General features: G+C 45.8%; 1 protein-coding gene across 6 annotated transcripts in view; it reads left to right on the top strand.

Moving 5' to 3' along the window:
* Window positions 1–26,547, top strand: part of cadpsa (Ca2+-dependent activator protein for secretion a) — a 150,755-nt gene that overhangs the window by 54,963 nt on the left and 69,245 nt on the right. For all 6 annotated transcript variants that reach the window (XM_046311415.1, XM_046311414.1, XM_046311413.1 and 3 more), the window contains exons 10-12: window positions 4,086–4,152; window positions 10,476–10,584; window positions 12,797–13,009. In XM_046311415.1, the coding sequence (XP_046167371.1) occupies window positions 4,086–4,152; window positions 10,476–10,584; window positions 12,797–13,009 (389 nt within the window). The remainder of the gene's footprint in view (window positions 1–4,085; window positions 4,153–10,475; window positions 10,585–12,796; window positions 13,010–26,547) is intronic.

Below are 26,547 nucleotides of genomic sequence, written 5' to 3'. Positions count from 1 at the left end.
GGGCGGATTCAGAGCGAAGGAAGTCTGTAGGCCAAACAGACAATTCAGGAGGGGTTTAAAACCAGGTCAGAACCACTCAAATGTTGCCTGCAGCCTGTTGGCATTGATTGAGTTAAAGAGAACATTGAAAAAGAGTAAGAACTCTGGCTGTCATGAATGGATATCAAAAAATGTCTTGGCACCCTCCTCACCCCAGATCAAATAGCACATAATGACTGTGATTATCTTGATGGCTTGATGGCTTGATGGCTTGATGGCTTGATGGCTTGATGGCTTGATGGCTTGATGGCTAGTGATAGAAGTGATGCGACAGCACCAACATAAGGACATGTTAACGTCACATTCCTCACTTCCTCCCTCCTCCTGTCTCCTTCAGTGTGTGTGTGTGTGTGTGTGTGTGTGTGTGTGTGTGTGTGTGTGTGTGTGTGTGTGTGTGTGTGTGTGTGTGTGTGTGTGTGTGTGTGTGTGTGTGTGTGTGTGTGTGTGTGTGTGTGTGTGTGTGTGTGTGTGTGTGTGTGTGTGTGTGTGTGTGTGTGTGTGTGCGTCCTGCTCTATGGGGAAGCCTAAGTGCTACCCAGTGTCTGCGCTTTGAGGCGCTCCGCCTGTCTCCCTCACTCACTCCTCCATATGCTTCCTGTACAGGGCCTGTGGTGCCTGATCTGCTCTTGGGTTGGCCCTACAGTAGCCTGCATTGGGGCCCCTTAGCTCCCTGTACCAGCCTCTGCCTGGCAGGCTGCTGGCAGCCCCCTTGCCCGCTGCTCCTTGGGCACTAGTTTATTCAGAGCGACAAGCCCTGACGCCCCAAACTAAACAGGAGGGTACACAGGCAGAGGGAGGCGAACCCAGGGCACCCCTAGCCTGACCAGGGGGAGGAGCGGGCAGTTTCAGGCAGAGCTGGGGTCCTCACCCTCAGATGTTCTTTTCCAAAGCCCTCCTCCTCCTTCATCCTCTGATCTCTTCATAACACAACAAGAAACAACACAACTCATTCTGGACTTCCGCAGACTCAAGACTGATGGCACTCAACAAACCAGAGTGCAGTGATCAAACCCACATGTAGGGACGTCCACTGGCACATACAGTAGCTGGGGTTCTGGATGTGTCAGGAGAATTTATGGCACTCCCATCCACAAACCATGTTCTTCTCTGAATTAAGTAAATATCAGAAAACAGTTATTTTCCCACTTTAAAACCATGAACAAACAAGGTAGCCCTAGCGCTAAAACCCTTGCCATAGTAAAAGGTAGCAGTAACAACTTTTAACCATTAGAGGTCAGTAGAGACATTTTACTGTTGCACAAGTAGGGTAGCAAAGGGAGTGTATATTACTGGAAACTCTGAAAGTTTACCAGCAAACTACCAGAATTTTGGTATCTTTCAAGAATTGTATGTAATCTATTACAAGTCATCTAGTGGCCCTTTTGGGTATTTCAGATTATCACAGGTGTCTGTAATCATCTCTGGCCCTCCGTGTGGGTTTACCACATGTACAATTAATTAAATAAGATTTTTAAATTAAAAAATGGAATGGCAGAGCTGTTAAACATTATCCTATATATAAACCATACACTTGGTGAATACCATTGGTGTTTCATATGAAGGTTTATTTTACTATGTCAGTATCTATTTGTTGTCAATGTTTTGGTGATAAACTGGTGGCAGTTGTGAAAAATGTCAATAGTCGGAAGAGTTGCAGAGTTAATTGAATATAATGCCATTGTTTATTTTACAGGCGTTTTTCATTAATTAGGCTTTTTTAAAAATCTTGAACCATACATTCTATGTACTATACTCATGAAAAATATGGACACAGATATAATAAATGAATACTCTATATGAATAATAAAAAGTTATTAAATTATAAATTACCAAAGTTACGATAGATTGCTATAGATTTTCTGTTAATTACCCACATTTCTGAAGATTCCAGTAACTTTAGTAAATTACCGGTAGCTTTGCAAACCTAAGCACAAGCATCTCTGTTATTGTTTGCAATCTTCATTTGCGCAAGTTGATTAAGAACATTAAAAACATTAAGAATACCCTCCTAATATTGAGTTGCAATCCCCACCTTTTGCCCTCAGAACAGCCTCAATTCATCGGGGCATGAACTCTACAAGAGGTCGAAAGCGTTCCACAGGGATGCTGGCCCATGTAGACTCCAATGCTTCCCACAGTTGTATCAAGTTGGCTGGATGTCCTTTGGGTAATGGATCATTCTTGATACATACAGGAAACTGTTGAGCGTGAAAAACCCAGCATGGCACGCATACACAATCCATGTCTCAATTGTCTCAAGGCTTTAACCTTTAACCTGTCTCCTCCCCTTCATCTACAGTCGTGGCCAAAAGTTTTGAGAATGACACAAATATACATTTTCACAAAGTCTGCTGCCTCAGTGTCATTAGATATTTTTGTCAGATGTTACTATGGAATACTGAAGTATAATTACAAGCATTTCATAAGTGTCAATGGTTTTTATTGACAATTACATGAAGTTGATGCAAAGAGTCAATATTTGCAGTGTTGACCCTTCTTTTTCAATACCTCTGCATTCCGCCCTGGTATGCTGTCAATTAACTTCTGGGCCACATCCTGACTGACGGCAGCCCATTCTTGCATAATCAATGCTTGGAGTTTGTCAGAATTTGTGGGGTTTTGTTTGTCCACCCGCCTCTTGATGATTGACCACAAGTTCTCAATGGGATTAAGGGATTAAGGTTATCAATGTTTTGTTCCCCGAGCCACTTAGTTATCAGTTTTGCCTTATGGCAAGGTGCTCCATCATGCTGGAAAAGGCATTGTATGTCACAAAACTGTTCCTGGATGGTTGGGAGAAGTTGCTCTCAGAGGATGTGTTGGTACCATTCTTATTCATGGCAGTGTTCTTAGGCGAAATTGTGAGTGAGCCCACTCCCTTGGCTTAGAAGAAACCCCACACATGAATGGTCTCAGGATGCTTTACTGTTGGCATGACGCAGGACTGATGCTAGCGCTCACCTTGTCTTCTCCAGACAAGCTTTTTTCCGGATGCCCCAAACAATCGGAAAGGGGATTCATCAGAGAAAATGACTTCACCTCAGTCTTACTGGCAGCAATATCCTTGCCTGTTGAAACCCATTTTGTGCAAAGCAATAATGAAGGCACGTGTTTCCTTGTAGGTAACCATATCTGACAGAGGAAGAACAATGAATCCAAGCATCACCCTCCTTTTGAAGCATCCAGTCTGTTATTTGAACTCAATCAGCGTGACAGAGTGATCTCCAGCCTTGTCCTCGTCAACACTCACACCTGTGTTAAAGAGAGAATCCATGACATGATGTCAGCTGGTCCTTTTGTGGCAGGGCTGAAATGAAGTGGAAATGGGGTTTTAGCCTTCCGTTCATTTGCATGGCAAAGAGGGACTTTGCAATTAATTGCAATTCATCTGATCACTCTTCATAACATTCTGGAGTATATGCAAATTGCCATCCATACAAACTGAGGCAGCAGACTTTGAAAATTAATATTTGTGCCATTCTCAAAACTTTTGGCCACGACTATACACTGATTGAAGTGGATTTAACAAGTGGCATCAATAAGGGATCATATAATTTACCTGGATTCACCTGGTCAGTCTATGCCATGGAAAGAACAGGTGTTCATAATGTTTTGTATATTTATCATAAACTGGATGGTTCAAGCCCTGAATGCTGTTTGGCTAACAGCCATGGTATAGCAGACCATATACCATGGGTATGACAACATTTATTTTTACTGCTTTAATTAAGTTGGTAAGTTTATAATAGCAATAAGACACCTTGTGGTATATTGCCAATATACTATGGCTACGGTCTGTATCAAGGCACTCCGCGTTGCGTCGTGCATAGAACAGTCGTTAGCCATGGTATATTGACCATATACCCCCCACCCCTCCCCTATTGCTTAGTTGTGACATAAACAAATGCATATGCTTTTTAGCATGCCACTTCTCCAGGACAAAATGATGCAACACAAAATGGAATATTGTAAAGCAGCCTCTGTAGAAAGGACATCCACCACAGTCCACACAACCTGTTGTTAAACCATTGCTTTTGTTTACTTAGGTACCTATGGGCTATTGGTAAAAATGTGTGGAAGAGATGGAAGAAGAGATTCTATGTCTTGGTGCAGGTAAGAACAAAATACTTACAGCTGAATAACCATGGTCAGCACTAAGCCCAATAAGTGATATGTGTTTTAACTGTCAAGCTGTAGTGCGTGTCTTCATCTAGTTGACTAGGATAATAAAGGTCTAATACAGTTCTTGTCAGAAGCTTTGTAGCTGTAGCAGCCATTTTTTTGCGCATCATTTGGAGCATTATGCAGTCTCTTCTGAGTTCGGGAGGATATGTCTCAAGGCAAGGAGTTGACAGGCGAATGACAAACCGGTGTACGCTGGCTGGCCTAGCACTCGCAGCTAAAAGAGCCCACGGAATGCTCCTCTCACTTGCTTCCAGCTATACATACAGCATGTGACAAATACCGGTCAATAGACTGCCACTGTGTGTGTGTGTGTGGGTGTGTTTCCTGGAGAGAAAGGATGCTTGTTTGTTCATGACAGTGAGATGAAGTGTGTGTTTTTGTGTGTCAGTATGTGTCATTGAGCGATAGACAGACATCATGCATGTCCTATGTTTGTGCATAATTTGATTTGTAAAACATTTTCTTGCTTCTGTTTTAATTATGTTAAGTTGCGTGTAAGTATTCAATAATCTATTGGTGTTATGGACTCAAATGTATTTGTACGTTTGGAGATTGATGTTGTGATGAAATATGTGTTATTTCATAGTTTGATTTTTTCACTATTATTCTACAATGTAGAAAATAGTAAAAATAAAGAAAAACCCTTGAATAAGTAGGTGTCCAAACTTTTGACTGATACTGCATATGAAGTATAAATTAATAATGTAAGTGGGAAACAAAATGTTTGGGTGTATTTCAGGGTTTGTTTTGAGTTAGCTGTGTTAATTACTGTGGATGAGATTCACAATCAGCACTCTGTGATGTTCAACCCTCCTGTGAAATAACTTCATAAACAGCAAGTTCACATCAGCTGCACACCAGATGTGTATTTGATTATTATATTCTGTGTTTTTGAGTGGCCCGACTCAACTACTTCTATTGGAAGTATTTGAAAGTATTTTCTAATAATTTTATATAAAAAAAAAGTTTTGGGGGGGGGTTAAATGCATGGGAGTGTATTTGAGTCAAGGTATTTTAGTATTTTCAAATACATGCCAATACTTTCCATGAGTTTTTAACTACTTGTCTTTTCAACAACAACAAAAATATTCTGAATACTTACTTCGAAATGCATGTGAAAGTAATCAGTAATTGAACCCAGGTCTGGTACACACACACATGCTAAATGCCGTTTGATTGACATTTGCCATGATACTCATAAATAGCACAGCTTACACTGGGGGGTATTTATTTCAGAGATTAGTTTCCTGTTGAATTATTCATGAGTTGTTAATTACATGGAGTGAGTAGATAATTTACAGGGCTGGGTGACGGACGCTGGCATCACCCATGAAACATGGCAGCAACACGCCAACAACACGTCATCAACAGCGTTCTACAGGTGTGCATCTGTCCTAACTAAGACACTATGTAAACACACTAGATGTGCCAGAGAACAAGAACGAGCCAGGGTTGAACATCCCACCAGGTGGTTGTCATGATGGTTCATACCATGTAACCCTCATTCCTGTGTGATAAATCCCATCTCTCATCTTTCATACCCAATGAAAGTGGAAAGCATCGCTATCAAAGCCGTCGAGCTCCACTGAACCATCCCATCACGAGAGGCAAAAATGCCACTCTAAACCTGTGAAACTGTGTTTTAACTAAATTAAGTGTCAAAGGATCACACTTATTGGCTTCCTCCCCAACCCCAACTCTTGCCACTCCCTCCTACCCTCACCCTGTTCAGAGTTAATCCTGCCTGTGGTGCTAGCTGGCTAGTTGAATGCCCTGCCATGTCCCTGCTCAACAGAACAGATTGGAGCCATAAACCAATTTTTTATAATGCAAAGTGAAGTCTAATTATTCAGCAGTCAGGAGGCTGCCCTCCAACACAGCTGGCAGCAGCCACTCTCTCACTCAGCTCCCCTCTGCACTCTTAGTCTTTCTCCCTCCCTCCTCCTTTCACTCTCTCTTTTCTTTTTCCCCTGTCTGTTCACTTACCCTCTCTCTCGTGCTCTTTTCTCTCTCTCTTTCTCTCTCCCTCTCTCTCTCTCTCGTGCTCTTTTCTCTCTCTCTTTCTCTCTCCCTCTCTCTCGTGCTCTTTTCTCTCTCTCTTTCTCTCTCCCTCTCTCTCTCTCGTGCTCTTTTCTCTCTCTCTTTCTCTCTCCCTCTCTCTCTCTCGTGCTCTTTTCTCTCTCTCTTTCTCTCTCCCTCTCTCTCTCTCGTGCTCTTTTCTCTCTCTCTTTCTCTTTCCTCTCTCTCTCGTGCTCTTTTCTCTCTCTTTCTCTCTCCCTCTCTCTCTCTCGTGCTCTTTTCTCTCTCTCTTTCTCTTTCCCTCTCTCTCTCTCGTGCTCTTTTCTCTCTCTCTTTCTCTCTCCCTCTCTCTCTCTCTCGTGCTCTTTTCTCTCTCTCTTTCTCTCTCCCTCTCTCTCTCGTGCTCTTTTCTCTCTCTCTTTCTCTCTCCCTCTCTCTCTCGTGCTCTTTTCTCTCTCTTTCCCTCTCCCTCTCTCCCTCTCTCTCTCTCGTGCTCTTTTCTCTCTCTCTTTCTCTCTCCCTCTCTCTCTCGTGCTCTTTTCTCTCTCTTTCCCTCTCCCTCTCTCCCTCTCTCTCTCTCTCGTGCTCTTTTCTCTCTCTCTTTCTCTCTCCCTCTCTCGTGCTCTTTTCTCTCTCTCTTTCTCTCTCCCTCTCTCGTGCTCTTTTCTCTCTCTCTTTCTCTCTCCCTCTCTCGTGCTCTTTTCTCTCTCTCTTTCTCTCTCCCTCTCTCTCTCGTGCTCTTTTCTCTCTCTTTCCCTCTCCCTCTCTCCCTCTCTCTCTCTCTCGTGCTCTTTTCTCTCTCTCTTTCTCTCTCCCTCTCTCTCTCGTGCTCTTTTCTCTCTCTTTCCCTCTCCCTCTCTCCCTCTCTCTCTCTCTCGTGCTCTTTTCTCTCTCTCTTTCTCTCTCCCTCTCTCGTGCTCTTTTCTCTCTCTCTTTCTCTCTCCCTCTCTCTCTCTCTGTTGCTGTGCACTAGCTCTGGTGTAAAGTTATTAAGCAGTTGATTATGACAACCTTCATACCCAGTGATCCCCTCCCTGACAAACAACCACATTGATCACATCTCTGGTCTGCCCCCCAGCCCCACCCCACCCATCAAACAATCCAATTTATAGACGCTCAACGATAACAAGGTTATGAGAGCAAAGCATGTAGGCTAATCAGGGAGCCAAGTCTTTTAAAATAATTTAATGGTCAGTTTGACAGCAGGTCAGCCAAACTCTGAGCCAATAGTCTCTCTCTGCCTCCTGCTCTGTGTCTCTGTGTTTCTGTGTCTTTCTCTGTGTCTATCTCGCCTGGCCCAGACAGGCCCAAACTTTAACAGGCGAAGGAACGTAACAGGGAAGTGGTAGGAGAGAGAGAGAGGAAGGCGAGGGGGTAGGAAGGAGAGGGGGAGTTCTGATGTGCCGGAGTGACGTCCCGAAGGCAAGTGGGCACCGTGAAGCTGGGTAGTGGCCCAGCGAGCTCCACCCGGGGCCTCATCAGTGCCCTGACAGGGAATCTCTGTTGTCACACAGAGGCAGGCTGCAGCCAGTGAGAGCTGCCACTTGCAGCAGAGGTGACAATGGCGCAGGATTGGCCGGGATCCGCGGGTTGCCGTGGCATGACTGGCACCTAGCAGTCAGGCTCCCATCTCTTGTGACAGAGTGTCACTCCTGCACTCGTCTGTCCACGCTGAGTGACAGAGTCAGGGCCATAACCCCGCCCTGGCAACGGCCCCAGCAACAGCACCCTGACCACCCGTCCCCTTACTCTCTGATCCCCTCTCTCCACCTCTCTCACTGTCCCTGTCTGTAGCAGAATAACATAATAATCCAGAATATCACTGTATCAGCGCTGGATAGATGCATACTGTACACTCACAAGAACATAAATACTCACACTCTTCTCTCTCTCATCGACGTGAGTTACTTTTAAAGCACACATTCACACTCGCACCATGTTGCTGTTCATGGAAACATACAGTGTCTTCAGAAAGTATTCACACCCCTTGACTTTTTACACATTTTGTTGTCTTACAGCTTGAATTAAACCTTTATTAAATGTAGATTTTTTTTGTCACCAGCCTACAAGCAATACTCCATAATGTCAAAGTGGAATTATGTTTTTAGAAATGTTTACAAATGTACTAATAAATTAAAATCTGAAATGTATTGAGTCAATAAGTATTCAAGCAAGTTATGAAAAGCCTAAATAAGTTCAGGAGTAAAAATTTGCTTAACAAGTCACATAATAAGTTGCATGGACTCACTCTGTGTGCAATAATAGCGTTTAACATTATTTTACATTTTAAATGACTACCTCATCTATGTACCCCACACATACAATTATCTGTAAGGTCCCTCAGTCGAGCAGTGAATTTCAAACACAGATTCAACCGCAAATACCAGGGAGGTTTTCCAATGCCTGACAAAGGAGGGCACCTATTGGTAGATGGGTAACATTTTTAAAAAGCAGATATTGAATATCCTTTCAAGCATGGTAACGTTATTACTTACACTTTGGGGTAGGCCGTCATTGTAAATAAGAATTTGTTATTAACTGACTTCTCTAGTTAAATAAAGATTCAATGTAAAAGAACATATAGTATATTAACAAAATAACTTTGGATGTTGTATAATGGCTGTGATAGGAGAACTGAGGATGGATCAACAACATTGGAGTTACTCATCAATACTAACCTAATTGACAGAGTGAAAAGAAGGAAGCGTGTACAGAATAAAAAATATTCCAAAACATGCATCCTGTTTGCAACAAGGCACTAAAGTAATACTGCAAAGAATGCGGCAAAGCAATTAACTTTTTGTTCTGAATACAAAGTGTTATGTTTGGGCCAAAAACATAGTGGTGGCTGCATCATGTTATGGGTATGCTTGTAATTGTGAAGGACTGGGTAGTTTTTCAGGATAAAAATAAATAAACGGAATGGAGCTAAGCACAGGCAACATCCTAGAGGAAAGCCTGTCTCAGTCTGCTTTCCAACAGACACTGGAAGAGGATTTCACCTTTCAGCAGGAAAATAACCTAAAACACAAGGCCAAATCGACACTGGAGTTGCTTAACCAAGAAGACAGTGAATGTTCCTGAGTTGCCGAGTTACAGTTTTGACTTAAATCTACTTGAAAATGGATGGTGAGACCTAAAAATGGCTGTCTAGTAATGCTCAACAACAATTTTACAGAGCTTGAAGAATGTTGAAAATAATCATGGGAAAATATTGTACAATGCAAAGCTCTTAGAGACTTACCCAGAATACTCACATTGTAATCACTGACAAAGGTGAATCTAACATGTTAATACTTACTTGTATGTAAATGAGATGTTTCTGTATCTCATTTTCAATAAATTTGCAAACATTTCTAAAAACATGTTTTTACTTTGTCATTATGGGTTATTGTATGTAGATGGGTGATGTTTTAAAAAATCCATTTAGAATTCCATCTGTAACACAACAGAATATGGAATAAGTCAAGGGGTATGAATACTTTCTGAAGGCACTGTACATTGTGACAGTCTCTCCACCAGCCATGAACCAAGCTTGAACCAGCCCCTCTTCCCCTGGCTTGGCCACTTCATTCATCTAATTATAATGTGATTATCCTTGTATACCCACTCACTCTCACACACATTACTGACAAGAGGTTCAAGAGTGGGCAACACAGCTGTCACTTACCCCTCCCATACTCTATCACACACACACACACACACACACACACACACACACACACACACACACACACACACACACACACACACACACACACACACACACACACACACACACACACACACACACACACACACACACACACACACACACACACACACACACACACGTTCACTAATACATATACACACACAGACACAGATTGTTTTCCCATATGCCTATCTTGACCAGAATCTGGTCACCATTTATGCCTGGTGATTGGTTCATTAACCCATTAATCCCGGTTGGTTATCACGAACAATTGGTCCAATGCCTGGGTTAGAGAAAATGTGTCATTTGTGAGAGTTGAAGCACAATTGGTTTAAGGACAACTGATGAGATATACAATTGTAGTTACATAGAATTGGTAAGCTGCTTAGTAATTACTATTACATTTTTGGGGTCCCTGTACTCATTGGTATTATGCATTATTGTGAGAAGTACCAGGTAAATGGCAGATGGAGTAGTACTATGAGTAAAATGTACAGTAACTTATAGTAGCCCTCTGTCCCCTCTCTTTGTGGTGCAGGTGAGCCAGTACACCTTTGCCATGTGCAGCTACAGAGAGAAGAAGGCAGAGCCTGTGGAGCTGCTCACACTGGACGGCTACACTGTAGACTACACCGACCCTCAGCCAGGTAACACAACTATAAACAAATGCAATCGGGTTAACCAATGGATTGTTGTGATTAATCACAATGAATCGCTAATTCAGAATTTGCTGAATTTGAGCTGTAATTTACGATTTATTTTAGACAACACACATTACAAGAATATTGATTGATTTTCTCCCAAGTAAAGATTAGCAAAAATCATTTAATTTGACAAATGACACTTTCTTTAACCTCAATGGCAAATTTGTTTCACGTCACTGTTGTTTTTGATTATGTATTTTGGATGTTTTTAGTCTATTTCTGACCACTTTCAGACAATGCAATTAATCACGATAATCAAAAAATTGTGTACTAAAATTACAAAACGTTAGCTTGACTTAACTGATTATATCAAGGCTCAGGCTAAGACCCAGATGCAGACACAGAAGGCAGACAGTATGTGTCTCAGAGTTTATTATAGTACAAGGGACAGGCAAATGGTAAATCAATGCAGGTAAAGAGTCCTAATCCAAATCAGGGTCAGGCGGGTACAGGATGGCAGGCAAGTGTCATCCATGTGTCATCATGTGTCATCTGCAAACTTGATGATTGAGTTGGAGGCATGCTTGGCCATGCAGTCATGGGTGAACAGGGAGTACAGGACGTGGCTGAGTACACACCCTTGTGGGGCCCCAGTGTTGAGGATCAGCGGAGTGGAGGTGATGTTTCCTACCTTCACAACCTGGGGGCGGCCCATCAGGAAGTAGAGGACCCAGTTTCACAGGGCAGGGTTGAGACCCAGGGCCTAGAGCATAATGATGAGCTTGGAGGGTACTATGGTGTTGAATGCTGAACTATAGTCAATAAACAGCATTCTTACATAGGTTTTCCTCCTGTCCAGATGGGATAGGTCAGTGTGCAAAGTGATGACAATTGCATCGTCTGTGGATATACTGAGGCGGTAAGCAAATTGAAGTGGGTCTAGGGTGGCAGATAAGGTAGAGGTGATATGATCCTTGACTAGTCTCTGAAAGCAATTCATGATGACAGGTGAGTGCTATGGGGCTATATTCATTAAGTTCAGTTACCTTTTCCTTATTAGTTACATATGCAATGGTGGCCATCCTGAAGCATGTGGGGACAGCAGACTGGGATAGGAAGAGATTGAATATGCCCGAAAACACACCAGCCAGCTGGTCTGCACATGCTTTGAGGACACAGCTAGGGATGTCGTCTGGACCGGCAACCTTGCGAGGGTTAACACGTTTAAATGTTTTACTCACATCGGCCACGGAGAAGGAGAGCCCACAGTCCTTGGTAGTGGGCCGCGTCAGTGGCACTGTGTTATCGTCAAAGCGTGCGAAGAATGTGTTTAGCCTGTCCGGAAGCAAGATGTGGTCTCGGCGACGTGGCTGGTTTTCCTTTAGTAGTCCATGATTGTCTGTAGTCCCTAACACATACGTCTCGTGTCTGAGCCGTTGAATTGCGACTCTACTTTATCTCTATACTGACGTTTAGCTTATTTGATTGCCTTGCGGATTGAATAACTACACCGTTTATATTCTGCCATATTACCAGTCGCCTTGCCATTATTAAATGCAGTGGTTCGCGCTTTCAGTTTTACGTGAATGCTACCATATATCCATGGTTTCTGGTTAGGGTAGGTTTTAATAGTCACAGTGGGTACTACATCTCCTATACACTTCCTTGTGAACTCAGTCACCGTTTCTGTGTATGCGTCTAGATTATTTTTGCAAGCTATCCGGAACATATCCCAGTCCACGTGATCAAAACAATACTGAAGAGTGGATTCTGATTGGTCAGACCAGCATTGAATAGTACAAAGCACAGGCACTTCCTGTTTGAGTTTCTGCCTATAGGTTGGGAGGAGCAAGATGGCGTCGTGATCTGATTGGCCGAAGGGAGGACAGGGAGAGAGCCTTGTAGCATCCCAGAAGTTTGAATAGCAATGGTCGAGAGTCTTAGTAGTGCGAGTAGGACAGTCAATATGTTGATAGAATTTCCTCAGATAGCCTAGTCCTCAGATTTGCTTTCTTAAAATGCCCAGCTACAATAAATTCAGCCTCAGGATATGTGTTGTTTTCAGTTTTCATAAATTTTGCATAAAGACGCTTTAGATAAAACTGTCTGCTAAATTCCTCAAATGTAAATGACTACCATGGCCTAAATATATGGCACTGGTATGTACCAGTAGCACTAGCCCTACAAACACTGCTAACAGTGATTTATTCCTTAGGTCTGGAAGGTGGGAGGACCTTCTTCAACGCAGTGAAGGAGGGCGACACTGTGATCTTTGCCAGTGATGACGAGCAAGACCGTATCCTGTGGGTCCAGGCCATGTACCGGGCCACGGGCCAGTCCCACAAGCCCATCCCCCCCACCCAGGTCCAGAAACTCAACAACAGAGCCGGTTCTGCACCCCAGCTAGACGCACCCATCTCCCAGTTCTGTAAGTGTCGGCCCCTGTTGTGCCCACGAGGCCCACCACACTCACGGTAGCTCTCACTGTTTCAGCTTCACGAAGAACTACAGTACCCAGCACACTGCCACCCCAATATACACTGCTGTTATGTCTAACCTAACTCTATATCTATCGAGATTTCATTGGACTTCTTTTCGGGGTGACCTGTTTTGTTGTATTTTTTTTCTCTTCACATGACACAAGTGTGTATTTTATATTCTACAATGGGTGGGTCTTTTCCTGGATGCCAATTGGTTAAAATCGCATTCCAGCTGGTGTCTATTCCACAGGTTACCACCAGCTAAATCTATGATGTTGAAGTGCATATTTACTCTATCTCACTGCACAATCCACTGTCTCACTAGAATTTGGTTTCCAACAGCGGATATTTGTATAAACATTGCTGTCTGTCTCTCCGACATTTGCAACATCTCCAGCTGTCCCATAGTAATAAACGTGTCGGGACAAGACAGACAGGCAGACCGCTTTTCTCTGTCAGTCGAAATCATGAATAAGCTGGCATAATTTTTATGGATATATACAAAGAAATGCCAATAGAAAACAGGTTAAATTAAATTAAATGCAGCTGGTTTGCAGTCTTTTTCAGCTTCAGTTTAAAGTGATTGTGTTGCTTTGCTGTTGGCTAGCTCCTCTGAACAACAGTGTCCTGACGAGAGACAACATTTTCTATGATAGGCGAAATTGTTAGCTCATTGTTATGGATGTATCCAAATAAATGTCACTAGACAACAGCTTAAACAAACGCAAATGCACCTACTTTGCTGTTATTCAGGCTGCACTGTTTGACGTGACTGTAAGTTAGCCGTAGTTGGCTAGCTAGAAAGCAAGTGATAAGAATGTTGCCAGCCAGTATGGCAATGGAACATTCCGAGTGAATGACTGGGTCACGTCCATAGATACAGAACAAAAAGACTTAATGACTGGGTCGTGTTTCTGGCAACCGAACGAATGACCAGTCACTTGTGTAGCAACCTTAAATTTGTGTCCGGGCTGTATCTCGTGGAAGAATGAAATAGTATGAATAAATTAATCAAAATATAGTAAACAAATAAATAATTATGTCTATCATTATTTAAATATGTTGGTAACCCGTTGTATAAAAGTGATAATGCCCTCGAAGCCGGTGGAGGATATATAGGCATGGTTGTTATTAGGCCCGAGACAAAGTCGAGGGCTTTATAACTTAAATAGATGATACGCGCCAGTATGGTGGGTACTTATTCTACATAAGGATGTGTGTGTGTGTAACAATGTATTTCATGTAACCCGAAGCAACCACAGTGCAGTGTCTACATCAATATGGAGGAGAGAGAACACTTCTCCCTAACTTTTTTATTTTTCCCTTCGTTCTACTATCATCGCTAAATGTTATTTTTCATCAGCACTCTCTCTCTCCTATTCCATATTTGTTATCACATGAGCTCTCTTCTCTGTCTCTGCTTCTCTCTCTTGCTTTGTGTGTGTCCCCGGTCCCTAGCCCAGCTGCTGTAGGTCAGATCTCTGTGTCTGCTCTCTGTCTTTAAGTCTCTCTGGTTTGGTCCTTCTTACCCCGCTATCTCGTAGTTGGATTCAAGGGTAAGTGCTTCCCTGTTGCTGGCACAGCTCAGATAATCCACACTGATTATCTGACCAAAGCAATGTGCTCTCCCTGTCTTCCTCCTCTTCTTTTGTTCAGTCTCTCCCTCTATTCAAGTCTTTATCTTATCTCTGTCTTAGACCACTCTAGAAAACATTTATTTTGATTCTGTTTGATTCTTTTAGGATTCACTTTCATCCTTACCAGACTAGGATGCATGTAACTCTGATTTTGTTTTGTTGGCTTTGGTTAAACTATCTGCATATTTGCCTCTTTCTCCTTCTCTTCTCTTCTTGTCACGCCTTGGTCATAGTGTGTTGTGTTTTCGTTATATATTTGGTCAAGCCAGGGTGTGACATGGGTTTTATGTTGTGTTTCGTATTGGGGTTTTGTGGCATTGGGATTGCGGCTGAGTAGGGGTGTAGCTTAGGTTTGGCTGCCTGAGGCGGTTCTCAATCAGAGTCAGGTGATTCTCGTTGTCTCTGATTGGGAACCATATTTAGGTAGCCGGGGTTTCACTGTGTATTTCGTGGGTGATTGTTCCTGTCTCCGTGTTGTAGTCACCAGATAGGCTGTTTAGGTTTTCACGTTCCGTTTGTTGTTTTTTTGTATTTATTAAGTTATTTCATGTATCGTCATTTGTTTCATTAAAGACATGAGTAACCACCACGCTGCATTTCGGTCCGACTCTCTTTCGACAAACGAAGAACGCCGTTACAGAATCACCCACCACACAGGGACCGAGTGGCGTGGTTACAGGCAGCGACAGCAGGAGCAGCGAAGGGAGGACATTATGGACAGCAGAAGCATGGAGTATACGACGTGGGATGAAATAGACAGGAGGGCGGTCGACCCAGAGAGAGTGCCGGAGCCCGCCTGGGATTCGCTGGAGCAGTGCGAAGAGGGCTATAGGAGAATGGAGTTGGAGAGGCAATCACGACGGCGCAGAGGAAAGCCCGTGAGTCAGCCCCAAAAATGTATTGGGGGGGAGGGCTCAGAGGGAGAGTGGCAGAGTCTGGAGATATACCTGAGCCAAATCTCCTTGTTAATCGTGACGAGCCAAGGAGGAGACCAGAACCAGAGCCGGTGTTAGAGGTGAGCGAAGCAGAGACTGTGAATGAGTTAATGGGGAAGGTGGAGTGGAGAGTAATGAGGCAGTTGCTAGCTTGGTGCTTTAGGTACAAGATTCGTCCGACGGAGCATGTCGGGGATTTGATGGGACCTGGGTCAGCACTCCATACTCGTCCTGAGGTGCGTGTTAGTCGGCTGGTGAAAAATGTGCCAGCCTCACGCACTAGGCCTCCTGTGTACCTACCTAGCCTTGCACGTCCTGTGCCAGTCCTGCTCTCAGGCTCTCCAGTACACCTTCACGGTCCAGTCCATCCTGTGCCACCTTCACATACCAGTCCTCCGGTAGCAGCTCCCCGCACCAGGATTCCTGTGCGTGTCCTCGGCCCAGTACCACCAGTGCCAGCACCACGCATCAGGCCTACAGTGCGCCTCGCCTCTCCTGCGCTGCCGGAGCCTCCCGCCTGTTCAGCGCTATCAGAGCCTTCCTCCTCTACAGCGCTACTGAAGTCTCCTGTCTGTTCAGCGCTATCAGAGCCTTCCTCCTCTACAGCGCTGCCGGAGCCTCCTGCCTGTTCGGAGCAGCCTGAGCTGCCAGTCTGCATGAAGCAGCCAGAGCTGTCAGTCTGCAAGGAGCTGTCAGTCTGCAAGGTGCTGCCAGCCTGCATGGAGCAGCCAGAGCTGTCAGTCTGCAAGGAGCTGCCAGTCTGCAAGGAGCTGCCAGTCTGCAAGGTGCTGCCAGCCTGCATGGAGCAGCCAGAGCTGTCAGCCTGCATGGAGCAGCCAGAGCTGTCAGTCTGCATGAAGCAGCCAGAGCTGTCAGTCTGCATGAAGCAGCCAGAGCTGCCAGTCTGCAAGGAGCTGCCAGTCTGCAAGGAGCTGTCAGTCTGCAAGGAGCTGTCAGCCTGCATGGAGCTGCCAGAGCTGTCAGTCTGCCAGGATCCACCAGTCTGCCAGGATCCGCCAGAGGTGCCAGTCAGCCAGGATCCGCCAGAAGTGCCAGTCAGCCAGGATCCGCCAGAGGTGCCAGTCAGCCATGATCTTCCAGATCTGCCAGTCAACCAGATTCTTCCAGATCTGCCAGTCAACCAGTCTCTTCCAGATCTGCCAGTCAACCAGAATCTTCCAGATCCGCCAGCCAGCCAGGATCTACCGGAGCCTACTACCTGCCTGAGCTTCATCTCAGTACTGGGCTTCCTCTCAGTACTGGGCTTCCTCTCAGTACTGGGCTTCCTCTCAGTACCGGGCTTCCCCTCAGTCCCGGGCTTCCCCTCAGTCCCGAGCTGCCCCTCAGTCCCGAGCTGCCCCTCAGTCCCGAGCTGCCCCTCAGTCACGAGCTCCCCCTCAGTCTAGTGGGGTTCTGGGTGAGGACTATTAGGCCATGGTCGGCGGCGAGGGTGGATTATCCCAGGACGCGAAGGGGAGGAACTATGACATTAATGGAGTGGGGTCCACGTCCCGAACCGGAGCTGCCACCATGGACAGACGCCCACCCGGACCCTGCCTATGGTTTTGAGGTGCGTCCGGGAGTCCGCACCTTGGGGGGGGGGGGGTTCTGTCACGCCTTGGTCATAGTGTGTTGTGTTTTCGTTATATATTTGGTCAGGCCAGGGTGTGACATGGGTTTTATGTTGTGTTTCGTATTGGGGTTTTGTGGCATTGGGATTGCGGCTGAGTAGGGGTGTAGCTTAGGTTTGGCTGCCTGAGGCGGTTCTCAATCAGAGTCAGGTGATTCTCGTTGTCTCTGATTGGGAACCATATTTAGGTAGCCGGGGTTTCACTGTGTATTTCGTGGGTGATTGTTCCTGTCTCCGTGTTAGTGTTCACCAGCCAGGCTGTTTAGGTTTTCACGTTCCTTTTTTTTGTATTTATTAAGTTATTTCATGTATCGTCATTTGTTTCATTAAAGACATGAGTAACCACCACGCTGCATTTCGGTCCGACTCTCTTTCGACAAACGAAGAACGCCGTTACACTTCTCTTCTCTTCTCTTTTGTTCTCTCTCTCTCAGCAACTTAATTGAACATTAACGCCCCTCTTAGAATAAGGTCCATATCCAAACACTAACTTGTATTTTCAAATCATATATTTCAAATACCAATAATACTAAACATCAATGCCATCATCAAATCATATTTTCCAACCGTTTTAATTACCAATATAGTGACAAAGGGTTTATGTCTGTAACAAGGCTAAAACACACAACATAAACTACAGTCATGTTTCACATAATTGCAGTAGGACATAAGTGAATTCAGTGAAGTGGTTGTTTTTGACAACTACTGGAGGCCCCTGTGCCTCTCAGCCACTGGTAATTACCATGTTAAAAGTGACATGTCATGAATTAAACAGTGTGGTCTATGCACAATTATTTTGGGAAGCAATCAGTGAAATGTTACCAAATAACTACTTGCTAGTTCACACCTGCATATGTTCACAGGATAGTGTAACACCACAAAGGCTAACTCTTGGGAGAAAAACCAACGTAAAAATTAAAAAACACTTACTATATGTTTTTGGGTTTCAAATTAAGATAATATTATTGGTATGCTAAATAAAGTTGTATATATATACACACACACACACACACACACACACACACACACACACACACACACACACACACACACACACACACACACACACACACACACACACACACACACACACACACACACACACACACACACACACACACACACACACACACACACACACACACACACACACTACCATTCAAATGTTTGGGGTCACTTAGTAATGTCCTTGTTTTAGAAAGAAAAGCAAAAAATGTTGTCCTTTAAATAACATTAAATTGATCTGAAATACAGTGGAGACATTGTTAATGTTGTAAATGGCTATTGTAGCTGAAAACGGCAGATTTAAAAAATATATATAATGGAATATCGACATAGGCCTCTGTACGACTGTGTAGATATTCCATTTAAAAAAATAAAACATTCCAGCTACAATAGTCATTTACAACATTAAGTGTCTACACTGTATTTCTGATCAATTTAATGTTATTTTAATGGCCCGAAAATGTTATTTTCTTTCAAAAACAAGGACATTTCTAAGTGACCCCAAACTTTTGAACTGTAGTGTGTATACATACACTACCGGTCAAACGCTTTAAAACATCTACTCATTCAAGGGTTTTTATTTTGATTATTTCTACATTGTAGAATAATAGTGAAGACATCAAAACTATGAAATAACACATGTAGTAACCAAACAAGTGTTTTTTTATTTTTCTTTTATTTCACATTTATTTAACCAGGTAGGCTAGTTGAGAACAAGTTCTCATTTGCAACTGCGACCTGGCCAAGATAAAGCATAGCAGTGTGAACAGACAACACAGAGTTACACATGGAATAAACAATTGACAAGTCAATAACACAGTAGAAATGGGCAGTCTATATACAATGTGTGCAGTCTATATACAATGTGTGCAAAAGGCATGAGGTAGGCGAATAATACAATTTTGCAGATTAACACTGGAGTGATAAATGATCAGATGGTCATGTACAGGTAGAGATATTGGTGTGCAAAAGAGCAGAAAAGTAAATAAATAAAAACTATAAAAACAGTATGGGAATGAGGTAGGTGAAAATGGGTGGGCTATTTTCCTATAGACTATGTACAGCTGCAGCGATCGGTTAGCTGCTCGGATAGCTGATGTTTGAAGTTGGTGAGGGAGATAAAAGTCTCCAACTTCAGCGATTTTTGCAATTCGTTCCAGTCACAGGCAGCAGAGTACTGGAACGAAAGGCGGCCAACTGAGGTGTTGGCTTTAGGGATGATCAGTGAGATACACCTGCTGGAGCGCGTGCTACGGATGGGTGTTGCCATCGTGACCAGTGAACTGAGATAAGGCGGAGCTTTACGTAGCATGGACTTGTAGATGACCTGGAGCCAGTGGGTCTGGCGATGAATATGTAGTGAGGGCCAGCCGACTAGAGCATACAAGTCGCAGTGGTGGGTGGTATAAGGTGCTTTAGTGACAAAACGGATGGCACTGTGATAGACTGCATCCAGTTTGCTGAGTAGAGTGTTGGAAGCCATTTTGTAGATGACATCGCCGAAGTCGAGGATCGGTAGGATAGTCAGTTTTACTAGGGTAAGCTTGGCAGCGTGAGTGAAGGAGGCTTTGTTGCGGAATTGTCATGCAGGTGAAAGAGGACCCAAAAGCGACTTGGCGAAAACAGAGTCTTTAATCCAGTAAAGTAAATACAAACAAAAAACACAACTTTCACTCGAAATGACGAGGACAAACTGGAGACTCGATCTTGAACAGCAGGTGAACAGCAGGTTGCCTCGGGAAGGCACTTGAACCAGACAGACTCAGACACCTGCTCACCACGCAGCATCTGAGGAAAACACGACACGACAGGGCGATACACAAACACAGCACGGTGAATTCTAGACAAGGAACCGACAGGACAGGAACGGAACACAAAGGAAGAAATAGGGACTCTAATCAGGGGAAAGGATCGGGAACAGGTGTGGGAAGACTAAATGATTGATTAGGGGAATAGGAACAGCTGGGAGCAGGAATGGAACGATAGAGAGAAGAGAGAGCGAGAGAGTGAGAGAGGGAGGGGAGAGAGAGGGATAGAAAGAGGGAAAGAACCTAATAAGACCAGCAGAGGGAAACGAATAGAATGGGAAGCACAGGGACAAGACAAGATAATAAATGACAAAACATGACAGTACCCCCCACTCACCGAGCGCCTCCTGGCGCACTCGAGGAGGAATCCTGGCGGCAACGGAGGAAATCATCAATGAGTGAACGGTCCAGCACGTCCCGAGACGGAACCCAACTCCTCTCCTCAGGACCGTAACCCTCCCAATCCACTAAGTATTGGTGACCCCGTCCCCGAGAACGCATGTCCATGATCTTATGTACCTTGTAAATAGGTGCGCTCTCGACAAGGACGGGAGGGGGGAGGGAAGACGAACGGGGGTGCGAAGAAAGGGCTTGACACAGGAGACATGGAAGACAGGATGGACGCGACGAAGATGTCGCGGAAGAAGCAGTCGCACAGCGACAGGATTGACGACCTGGGAGACACGGAACGGACCAATGAACCGGTCAACTTACGAGAAGCTGTCGTAAGAGGAAGGTTGCGAGTGGAAAGCCACACTCTCTGGCCGCAACAATACCTTGGACTCTTAATCCTGCGTTTATTGGCGGCTCTCACAGTCTGTGCCCTGTAACGGCAAAGTGCAGACCTCACCCTCCTCCAGGTGCGCTCACAACGTTGGACAAACGCTTGAGCGGAGGGAACGCTGACTCGGCAAGCTGGGATGAGAACAGAGGAGGCTGGTAACCCAGACTACTCTGAAATGGAGATAACCCGGTAGCAGACGAAGGAAGCGAATTGAGCGTATTCTGCCCAGGGGAGCTGTTCTGCCCAAGACGCAGGGTTTCTGAAAGAAAGGCTGCGTAGTATGCGACCAATCGTCTGATTGGCCCTCTCTGCTTGACCGTTAGACTGGGGATGAAACCCGGAAGAGAGACTGACGGACGCACCAATCAAACGACAGAACTCCCTCCAAAACTGTGACGTGAATTGCGGGCCTCTGTCTGAAACGGCGTCTAACGGGAGGCCATGAATTCTGAATACATTCTCGATAATGATTTGTGCCGTCTCCTTAGCGGAAGGAAGTTTAGCGAGGGAATGAAATGTGCCGCCTTAGAGAACCTATCGACAACCGTAAGAATCACAGTCTTCCCCGCAGACAAAGGCAGACCGGTAATGAAGTCTAGGGCGATGTGAGACCATGGTCGAGAAGGAATGGGGAGCGGTCTGAGACGACCGGCAGGAGGAGAGTTACCCGACTTAGTCTGCGCGCAGTCCGAACAAGCAGCCACGAAACGGCGCGTGTCACGCTCCTGAGTCGGCCACCAAAAGCGCTGGCGAATAGACGCAAGAGTGCCTCGAACACTGGGATGACCAGCTAACTTGGCAGAGTGAGCCCACTGAAGAACAGCCAGACGAGTGGAAACAGGAACGAAAAGGAGGTTACTAGGACAAGCGCGCGGCGACGCAGTGTGCGTGAGTGCTTGCTTAACCTGTCTTTCAATTCCCCAGACTGTTAACCCGACAACACGCCCATAAGGAAGAATCCCCTCGGGATCAGTAGAAGCCACAGAAGAACTAAACAGACGGGATAAGGCATCAGGCTTGGTGTTCTTGCTACCCGGACGGTAAGAAATCACAAACTCGAAACGAGCGAAAAACAACGCCCAACGAGCTTGACGGGCATTAAGTCGTTTGGCAGAACGGATGTACTCAAGGTTCTTATGGTCTGTCCAAACGACAAAAGGAACGGTCGCCCCCTCCAACCACTGTCGCCATTCGCCTAGGGCTAAGCGGATGGCGAGCAGTTCACGGTTACCCACATCATAGTTGCGCTCAGATGGCGACAGGCGATGAGAAAAATAAGCGCAAGGATGAACCTTATCGTCAGACTGGAAGCGCTGGGATAGAATGGCTCCCACGCCTACCTCTGAAGCGTCAACCTCGACAATGAATTGTCTAGTGACGTCAGGAGTAACGAGGATAGGAGCGGACGTAAACGTTCTTTTAGAAGATCAAAAGCTCCCTGGGCGGAACCGGACCACTTAAAACACGTCTTGACAGAAGTAAGAGCTGTGAGAGGGGCAGCAACTTGACCGAAATTACGAATGAAACGCCGATAGAAATTAGCGAAACCTAAAAAGCGCTGCAACTCGACACGTGACCTTGGAACGGGCCAATCACTGACAGCTTGGACCTTAGCGGAATCCATCTGAATGCCTTCAGCGGAAATAACGGAACCGAGAAAAGTAACGGAGGAGACATGAAAAGAGCACTTCTCAGACTTTACGTAGAGACAATTCTCTAAAAGGCGCTGTAGAACACGTCGAACGTGCTGAACATGAATCTCGAGTGACGGAGAAAAAATCAGGATATCGTCAAGATAGACAAAAACAAAGATGTTCAGCATGTCTCTCAGAACATCATTAACTAATGCCTGAAAAACAGCTGGCGCATTGGCGAGACCAAACGGCAGAACCCGGTACTCAAAATGCCCTAACGGAGTGTTAAACGCCGTTTTCCACTCGTCCCCCTCTCTGATGCGCACGAGATGGTAAGCGTTACGAAGGTCCAACTTAGTAAAGCACCTGGCTCCCTGCAGAATCTCGAAGGCTGATGACATAAGGGGAAGCGGATAACGATTCTTAACCGTTATGTCATTCAGCCCTCGATAATCACGCAGGGGCGCAGAGTACCGTCCTTCTTCTTAACAAAAGAACCCCGCCCCGGCCGGAGAGGAAGAAGGCACTATGGTACCGGCGTCAAGAGACACAGACAAATAATCCTCGAGAGCCTTACGTTCGGGAGCCGACAGAGAGTATAGTCTACCCCGAGGAGGAGTGGTCCCCGGAAGGAGATCAATACTACAATCATACGACCGGTGAGGAGGAAGGGAGTTGGCTCGGGACCGACTGAAGACCGTGCGCAGATCATGATATTCCTCCGGCACTCCTGTCAAATCGCCAGGTTCCTCCTGAGAAGTAGGGACAGAAGAAACGGGAGGGATGGCAGACATTAAACACTTCACATGACAAGAAACGTTCCAGGATAGGATAGAATTACTAGACCAATTAACTGAAGGATTATGACATACTAGCCAGGGATGACCCAAAACAACAGGTGTAAACGGTGAACGAAAAATCAAAAAAGAAATAGTCTCACTGTGGTTACCAGATACTGTGAGGGTTAAAGGTAGTGTCTCAAATCTGATACTGGGAAGATGACTACCATCTAAGGCGAACATGGGCGTAGGCTTCTCTAACTCTCTGAAAGGAATGTCATGTTTCCGAACCCATGCTTCGTCCATGAAACAACCCTCAGCCCCAGAGTCTATCAAGGCACTACATGTAGCACCCGAACCGGTCCAGCGTAGATGGACCGACAAAGTAGTACAGGATCTTGATGGAGAGACTTGAGTAGTTGCGCTCACCTGTAGCCCTCCGCTTACAGATGAGCTCTGGCTTTTACTGGACATGAATTAACAAAATGTCCAGCAACTCCGCAATAGAGGCACAGGCGGTTGGTGATCCTCCGTTCCCTCTCCTTAGTCGAGATGCGAATCCCTCCCAGCTGCATGGGCTCAGACTCTGAGCCAGAGGAGGGAGATGGTTGCGATGCGGAGCAGGGAAACACCGTTGATGCGAGCTCTCTTCCACGAGCCCGGTGACGAAGATCTACCCGTCGTTCTATGCGGATGGCGAGAGCAATCAAAGAGTCCACATCTGAAGGAACCTCCCGGGAGAGAATCTCATCCTTAACCACTGCGTGGAGTCCCTCCAGAAAACGAGCGAGCAGCGCCGGCTCGTTCCACTCACTAGAGGCAGCAAGAGTGCGAAACTCAATAGAATAATCCGTTATGGACCGTTCACCTTGGCATAAGGAAGCCAGGGCCCTAGAAGCCTCCCTACCAAAAACTGAACGGTCAAAAACCCGAATCATCTCCTCTTTAAAGTTCTGGAACTTGTTAGAGCAATCAGCCCTTGCCTCCCAGATAGCTGTGCCCCATTCTCGAGCCCGGCCAGTAAGGAGTGAAATGACGTAAGCAACCCGAGCTCTCTCTCTAGAGTATGTGTTGGGTTGGAGAGAGAACACAATCTCACACTGCGTGAGAAAGGAGCGGCACTCAGTGGGCTGCCCGGAGTAGCAAGGTGGGTTATTAACCCTAGGTTCTGGAGGCTCGGCAGGCCAGGAAGTAACAGGTGGCACGAGACGTAGACTCTGGAACTGTCCAGAGAGGTCGGAAACCTGAGCGGCCAGGTTCTCCACGGCATGGCGAGCAGCAGACAATTCCTGCTCGTGTCTGCCGAGCATGGCTCCTTGGATCTTGACGGCAGTGTAACGAGCGTCTGAAGTCGCTGGGTCCATTCCTTGGTCGGTTCCTTCTGTCATGCAGGTGAAAGAGGACCCAAAAGCGACTTGGCGAAAACAGAGTCTTTAATCCAGTAAAGTAAATACAAACAAAAAACACAACTTTCACTCGAAATGACGAGGACAAACTGGAGACTCGATCTTGAACAGCAGGTGAACAGCAGGTTGCCTCGGGAAGGCACTTGAACCAGACAGACTCAGACACCTGCTCACCACGCAGCATCTGAGGAAAACACGACACGACAGGGCGATACACAAACACAGCACGGTGAATTCTAGACAAGGAACCGACAGGACAGGAACGGAACACAAAGGAAGAAATAGGGACTCTAATCAGGGGAAAGGATCGGGAACAGGTGTGGGAAGACTAAATGATTGATTAGGGGAATAGGAACAGCTGGGAGCAGGAACGGAACGATAGAGAGAAGAGAGAGCGAGAGAGTGAGAGAGGGAGGGGGAGAGAGAGAGGGATAGAAAGAGGGAAAGAACCTAATAAGACCAGCAGAGGGAAACGAATAGAATGGGAAGCACAGGGACAAGACAAGATAATAAATGACAAAACATGACAGGAATAGAAAGCCGACTCTTGATTTGATTTTCGATTGGAGATCTTTGATGTGAGTCTGGAAGGAGAGTTTGCAGTCTAGCCAGACACCTAGGTACTTATAGATGTCCACATATTCAAGGTCGGAACCATCCAGGGTGGTGATGCTAGTCGGGCATGCGGGTGCAGGCAGCGATCGGTTGAAAAGCATGCATTTGGTTTTACTCGCGTTTAAGAGCAGTTGGAGGCCACGGAAGGAGTGCTGTATGGCATTGAAGCTCGTTTGGAGGTTAGATAGCACAGTGTCCAATGACGGGCCGAAAGTATATAGAATGGTGTCGTCTGCGTAGAGGTGGATCAGGGAATCGCCCGCAGCAAGAGCAACATCATTGATATATACAGAGAAAAGAGTCGGCCCGAGAAATTAACCCTGTGGCACCCCCATAGAGACTGCCAGAGGACCGGACAGCATGCCCTCCGATTTGACACACTGAACTCTGTCTGCAAAGTAATTGGTGAACCAGGCAAGGCAGTCATCCGAAAAACCGAGGCTGTTGAGTCTGCCGATAAGAATATGGTGATTGACAGAGTCGAAAGCCTTGGCGACATCGATGAAGACGGCTGCACAGTACTGTCTTTTATCGATGGCGGTTATGATATCGTTTAGTACCTTGAGTGTGGCTGAGGTGCACCCGTAACCGGCTCGGAAACCAGATTGCACAGCGGAGAAGGTACGGTGGGATTCTAGATGGTCAGTGACCTGTTTGTTGACTTGGCTTTCGAAGACCTTAGATAGGCAGGACAGGATGGATATAGGTCTGGAACAGTTTGGGTCCAGGGTGTCTCCCCCTTTGAAGAGGTCTCTCCTATCATTGCTATGCAGACGACACACAATTAATCTTCTCCTTTCCCCCTTCTGATGACCAGGTGGCGAATCGCATCTCTGCATGTCTAGCAGACATATCAGTGTGGATGACGGATCACCATCTCAAGCTGAACTTCGGCAAGACGGAGCTGCTCTTCCTCCCAGGGAAGGACTGCCCGTTCCATGATCTCGCCATCACGGTTGACAACTCCATTGTGTCCTCCTCCCAGAGTGCTAAGAACCTTGGCGTGATCCTGGACAACACCCTGTCGTTCTCAACTAACATCAAGGCGATGGCCCGTTCCTGTAGGTTCATGCTCTACAACATCCGCAGAGTACGACCTTGCCTCACACAGGAAGCGGCGCAGGTCCTAATCCAGGCACTTGTCATCTCCCGTCTGGATTACTGCAACTCGCTGTTGGCTGGGCTCCCTGCCTGTGCCATTAAACCCCTACAACTCATCCAGAACGCCGCAGCCCGTCTAGTGTTCAACCTTC

Source organism: Oncorhynchus gorbuscha, linkage group LG18 (genome assembly GCF_021184085.1).
Source record: "Oncorhynchus gorbuscha isolate QuinsamMale2020 ecotype Even-year linkage group LG18, OgorEven_v1.0, whole genome shotgun sequence".
Lineage (NCBI taxonomy): Eukaryota > Metazoa > Chordata > Actinopteri > Salmoniformes > Salmonidae > Oncorhynchus > Oncorhynchus gorbuscha.
Note: the sequence above shows the minus strand (reverse complement) of the source record. Positions and strands in the feature narration are given on the sequence as shown.